The 6,131-nt window shown below is 27.4% G+C and overlaps 1 protein-coding gene and 1 long non-coding RNA gene across 2 annotated transcripts in view; both read left to right on the top strand.

Annotated features, from left to right (window-relative positions):
* The window catches only part of LOC124419944, a 61,131-nt gene that overhangs the window by 760 nt on the left and 54,240 nt on the right, over positions 1 to 6,131 (top strand). The window lies entirely within an intron of this gene.
* Positions 3,041 to 4,707, top strand: LOC111685846 (short neuropeptide F). The gene is made up of 4 exons (XM_023448128.2): positions 3,041 to 3,050; positions 3,291 to 3,412; positions 3,789 to 4,501; positions 4,560 to 4,707. The coding sequence occupies exons 2-4, from the start codon at positions 3,319 to 3,321 to the stop codon at positions 4,623 to 4,625; spliced, it is 873 nt and encodes a 290-aa protein (XP_023303896.2). The 5' UTR covers positions 3,041 to 3,050; positions 3,291 to 3,318; the 3' UTR covers positions 4,626 to 4,707.

The raw sequence follows: 6,131 nt of genomic DNA, 5'->3' as shown, positions 1-6,131 counted from the left end.
GTTCTGTTCTAGTTCTGTTCTAGTTCTGTTCTAGTTCTGTTCTAGTTCTGTTCTAGTTCTGTTCTAGTTCTGTTCTAGTTCTGTTCTAGTTCTGTTCTTCTTCTGTTCCATTTTAGTTCTGTTTCTGCTTCTGCAACTAAGTAAATATTTATTGTTTGTAAATCGTATGCAAAATCTATAAGTATTTTAAAAGTATTCAAAAATATTTTAACAAAAAACGAAATTCTTTTAAAACACATTTGCATGCATCATTTAATCATGTAAATCACAATAAATTCCATTGCATACTTTGATTTATTTTTGATATGCTAACTATAGAAAAAAGTATTGCATATTTAAAGGCGTTAAGAAATACTTGAGAAACTTTTATTCCTACTTATTGTAAACACAAATATGCTTATGTCGACTTATGATATGTGTAAATGATTATATGTATTTTAACAGGTTTCAAAAGAAAAACTTTCCCACAAAGTATTTGCATAAGTATTTTTGTGTGAAAGAATCTTGCAGTTAAAAAGTTTGGCAAAGAAGTTACATTAACATTTAAAATAATTCAAGAAATAAAAAAAATAATTTTTTGCCGGAAATTTATTTTAAAAATTTAAAGTTAAGGTTTTTCTTGAAAAAATACTTTAAAAAGATCAAAAAGTCCTTTAGTAAAAATATCACAAGAATTTACACACGGACTAAGTTGAGTTCGTGTTGTCAAACATTTACATTAAATAAAATTTAGCTTTAACTTAAATACCCTTGCTGTCAACTCTCTGTCATCTCACTCGCACATTTTATCCTTACACAATAAATTAGTTAATTCACACAAACACACAGTTATTTTTCAAACAAATTTTAAACTTTCATCCTTAAAACAACAAAAAACAATCAAGTAAATAAAACAGGTAATGAGTTTTAAATAAACTTTATAAAGTAATTAAATGATAAAGTTTATAATTTTCATAAAACAAAACCAAAATAATAAACTCATGGAATTAAATAAATAAGTGTTGCAAAATTCCAACTTGTTAACTTTAATTTTTTATAGCTAAAACCATTAAAAACCACATTTATTGCTGCAATAAATGCATTAACACCTGTTGGGAATGTGACCATATAATCTCAACACAATTTTATAATAATTTTGTATAGATGTTGCTAAATGTGTGTTTGGTAATAACAACAAAAACTAGTGAACAAACTCTAATAGAGAAATGCACTTCAGCTGAAATACGGATGGAATTAAGAAAAATGAAAAACTTTAATCGCACTAAAGGGGCCTTAAAACAAATTAAGTTTAGTTGTCATTGTTAAGTTCTAGTTCAGTTCTAGTTCAGTTCTAGTTCAGTTCTAGTTCAGTTCTAGTTCAGTTCTAGTTCAGTTCTAGTTCAGTTCTAGTTCAGTTCTAGTTCAGTTCTAGTTCAGTTCTAGTTCAGTTCTAGTTCAGTTCTAGTTCAGTTCTAGTTCAGTTCTAGTTCATTTCTAGTTCATTTCTAGTTCAGTTCTAGTTCAGTTCTAGTTCAGTTCTAGTTAAGTTTTGGGTCTTTTTGATTTAGCTTAGAACCATTAACCCCTTTTTAAGTCTTTGTTTCTTTGGAAACATTACTGTAAAACATTTACATCATACTTTAGGGATTAAATTATAACGTAATAATTACTCCTATATTTTTGTAAAACATCTAACATTAGACTTTTTATGCTTCCCATAAAACACTGAAAACATTTTAACACTCCTGCTACTCAATGCTTCAACTCTGTTAATCATTGTCTCTCGGCTTATTGACAACAATAAGATAACTGAAAAAAGTATGACATACTTTAGGGATAACATTATTTTAATAGTTATTATCGTAGTCAAACAAAAAGCAGGATACACTCTTTTTTTGTTTATCTAAAGCTTTAGCCCTAGAGCCTTAGTTAGACGCTCCTGCTGGCATTTTCTCACACATAATGCATTGGGCACATGTAAAGATGTATGCTAAGATAACAAGGCAGTTAAGTGTTGCATAAAGTGTAGGAGTAAAACAGATGCATAACACATGCATACACTTGGGTAATTTATGAATAAATTATAACTTTGTTTAACATACTAAAAAAGAAATCGCATACGATAAAGTTGATAGAGTATAAATTTCATATTTAGTTAAAAGCCTTTTTAAGGCATTTTAAATAATAAGGAAAGAAAACTGAATATGATGTTATAGCATAAATTTCGTAAATCTTTTAAAATAAAGAAGAAATAAATTGTAGTTTACCTACTTCTTAGAAATATCTGGCAAAAATATCTTTGCAATAACACAAAAACTAAATTTTTTTATTTTTGCTATATTTGCTCTTAAACACGCTTGAACATGTTTCTGTTTTATTATATGCATGTTTTAAAATCATTTTCAAACCAATCATCATCAGCAACACCAACCAGTAACATCAATACATAAGTGTATCACAATTGTTCTGGGTGCTGCTGTCTTCTATGGATTCTGACTTTTTGAGTTATTTTTTTTTTTGTTCATCTCTCAACATCTGTACCATATAAAAATCCCATTTTTGAAATGGCAATCATATAACGTACTCGTTAAATTTTTTTCTTGCCATTTTTATAAATTGCACACTTCAGTTTAGTTTTATTTTTATGGCGAAAATATTTGTTTGTCTTGTTCACAAAACTCTTATTCTTTTGTTAAAATTGTTCTCTGCATAACTAAGCATATGTATGTATGTGCATCTCTCTCTCTCTCTCCTCAAGCACAAGTGTCAAAAGAGAGATCAAAACACTACAAGTCAAGATAAAACATGTTAAAGTTCTTAAGTATAAAGTTTTTTTTATTTTGCAACCGGAAGTCATGTTTTTCTTTTAACTTGTGAATTTGAATAAATACCAAAAGGAAATACAATACAGCAACATAAAAACAATTTATTTTTGTTTTTAACAAAATAACTGAAAACATTTATTTAAGAAGTCAGCATTATATTACGCTTGAATTTGTATGATTAGCTTGACATTTAAGCAAATTGTTTTGATTTGTTTTTTGTAGAAAATGTTAAAAAGTAAAGAAAAGGTAAACAAAAGAAAGATTTACTAGACCTTAAAGCAAAAAAATTTATATTAATAAAATCCTAAGATTTCTTAAAAAGATACACTATGGCGTATGAGTAATATTAATTTGGTTATTTTTACGTTAAGATGTCTCCTTGCTGAGGTTTATTATTTGGCATTTATTTCAGAATATTTTAAAGTTTCTATTTCTAAAGCAAATTTTTTAATAAAAATTTATTTGTTTTTTTTAATATCTTTTTAGATCGTTATTTACCAGCAGCTAAATAATCATGCATTTCCAAAGTCAATTAATCTATAAACTTACGTTGGGCACATTTCTAATGTTGTGGGCTCAAACCTCAGCAGAAGTGTTAAGGGATGAAGGTAAGTTTTCAATACTAAAAACTACACTACAGTTATATCTAGTGAGGTTTTAGTTTAGATCTAAGTAGTTCAATTCCAGTTCTGTTTTAGTTCTGTTCTAGTTCTTTTCTAGTTCCGTTCTAGTTCTGTTCTAGTTCTGTTCTAGTTCTGTTCTAGTTCTGTTCTAGTTCTGTTCTAGTTCTGTTCTAGTTCTGTTCTGGTTCTGTTCTGGTTCTGTTCTGGTTCTGTTCTAGTTCTGTTCTAGTTCTGTTCTAGTTCTGATCTAGTTCTGTTCTAGTTCTGTTATAGTTCTGTTCTTGTTCTAGTTCTGTTCCACTTCTAGTTTTCTCATTATTTCAAATATCACTTCTTAAACGTGTTTTATCTCATTTTTTAGCTTCTCTCAACAATCTCTACAACAATCTGCTACAACGTGAATATGCCGGACCGGTAGTTTTCCCCAACCACCAGGTCGAACGTAAAGCCCAGCGATCACCTTCTCTTAGGTTACGTTTTGGTCGTCGCAGCGATCCCGATCTATTCTCTCAAACTCCCGAAAAACGTTGGTTCGGTGAAGTCAACCAGAAACCTATTAGATCGCCTTCTTTAAGATTACGTTTCGGTCGCCGCAGTGATCCCTCTATGCCCATGCACAGTCCCTACGATATCCTAATGAATGGCCAACAGATGCCCGAAAATAATGATGACTACAATGAGATCTACGATGCTTATTATAATCGTGTCGTAAGGAAACCTCAACGTTTGAGGTTCGGACGTAGTCTACCATTTCAAACAATGAATGCAGTCAATGAAAATGATTTATTAGAATCAGGAGATGATAATAACGATATGACTTTACCCAATAGTGAAGATGAATTCTATAATACTTTGATACATTCGCAAAAGTTAAGAAATCTATTGATGTCTTTGAATAAGTATGGTGCTGGTCAGTATAATGAGGGTATTGATACAGCGGAAGAGGATATGGATGAATTTGAAAGAGCCATACGTAAACCAGGACCATTGCGTTTACGTTGGGGTCGCAGCACTGGTGGACGGAGTTCAATGTTAGACAAGGAGATTAAGGGAAAAGATGAATTGGAACAGAAGGTATGAAATAGTTTAATTGAGATTTATTAAAGATTAATTTTTGTGTTTTTTTTTCTAGAACAAAGTATCGGAGGTGGTGAATGATGTAGTAGACAAATCGGTTAATCAGCAAAACAAAGACTAAATTCTGACTTTACAGGTTAAGGATTTTGATTTTAAGGCAAAGTAATGACTTCAATTAAGGCAGACATTTATTATTATATGTATAAATAACAAAAGCGCAGTATAAATTAAAATAAACTTTTGGAAAAATATTCATATATTTATAAAATAAAAACATAAAAAAAACTTATTTACACAAAAACTAAAAAGAATATTTAAACATAAAGTCCATAAACTTTAACAATATACATACAGAAACAACACTAACAACAACAAAATCGAATTATTGTTTATAAATTTTATTTAAAATTTTGTTAGAAAAATATTTAAAATTTTATTTAAGTTTTTAATAAAATCAAATTGTATATAAACAAACCGAAAAAAAATCTAGTATAAAATTTTAAATAAAAAAAAAATTGGCCCCTTAAAAAATTTAATAAAAAAAATATAACTAATGACCTCTTCTATAAATTTTGTCTTTTAAATTTCTTTTAATTTTTAAGCTGCTCATTGAAATATCCAAAAAAAAAATAAAAATAAAAAATTTTTAAAATTAAAAAAAATATATTCTAAAACTCTTTTTGTCTAAAAGTATTAAATAATCAAAATGTTCTCTAGTATTTATGGTATTAAAAATTAAACAAAATATATATTTTATTTATTTATTTTTAATTTACACCATCATTATAGAAAAAAATACAAAAAAAAAACAAAAACAAAATTAAATAATAAACAACAATTAAATGTTCAATTTGTCTGTTAATTATAAACTAAACTCCACAAAGCAAAACAATTATGAAAAAAAATTAACTTTATGTTAAATTCTCTAACAAAATATTTCATAAAATTATACACATATTTCAAAAATAATATATTTATAAACATAATGTTATAAATATTTAACTATTTTATTTATATAATAAAAATAAAACAACAACAAATCCAAAAGTATATATTTATTATAAATGTAAATAGCAAAATATTATTGACAACAAAAAAAACTAAATTATTAACTCTTATATGTATAAAAATCTAAAAAAAAACTAAAAAACACTATATTGAAATATTATATTAAAAAAGGAGAATTTAAAAATTTAATTTTGAAAAACTCAAATAAAAAACTAACTTAAATAAAAAACAAAAAAAAAACTACTTAAAATTGCAAAACGTGTTTTTATTTAATAAACGAAAAGTATAATTAAGGTTAGTTCTAGTTACATAAGTTCTAGTTTAGTTCTAGTTCAGCTCTATTGTAGTTCTAAATCAGTTCTAGTTCAGTTCTAGTTTAGTTCTAGTTCTCTTTTGTTCTAATTCTGTTTTAGTTCAGTTCTAGTTTAGTTCTAGTTTAGTTCTAGTTTAGTTCTAGTTTAGTTCTAGTTTAGTTCTAGTTTAGTTCTAGTTGAGTTTCAGTTCAGTTCTATTCCAGTTCTAGTTCTGTTCTAGTTCTGTTCTAGTTCTGTTCTAGTTCTGTTCTAGTTCTGTTCTAGTTCTGTTCTAGTTCTGTTCTAGTTCTGTTCTAGTTCTGTTC

The sequence above is a fragment of the Lucilia cuprina genome, chromosome 2 (assembly GCF_022045245.1).
Source record: "Lucilia cuprina isolate Lc7/37 chromosome 2, ASM2204524v1, whole genome shotgun sequence".
NCBI classification, from domain to species: Eukaryota; Metazoa; Arthropoda; class Insecta; order Diptera; family Calliphoridae; genus Lucilia; species Lucilia cuprina.
Note: the sequence above shows the minus strand (reverse complement) of the source record. Positions and strands in the feature narration are given on the sequence as shown.

Excerpts from the sequence above, each read along its gene's own strand:
- LOC111685846 (XM_023448128.2), top strand. The coding sequence starts at position 3,319 with ATGCATTTCCAAAGTCAATTAATCTATAAACTTACGTTGGGCACATTT. Across the intron at positions 3,413-3,788 it reads AGAAGTGTTAAGGGATGAAG|CTTCTCTCAACAATCTCTAC; the intron begins GTAAGTTTTCAA and ends CTCATTTTTTAG. Across the intron at positions 4,502-4,559 it reads AAGATGAATTGGAACAGAAG|AACAAAGTATCGGAGGTGGT; the intron begins GTATGAAATAGT and ends TTTTTTTTCTAG.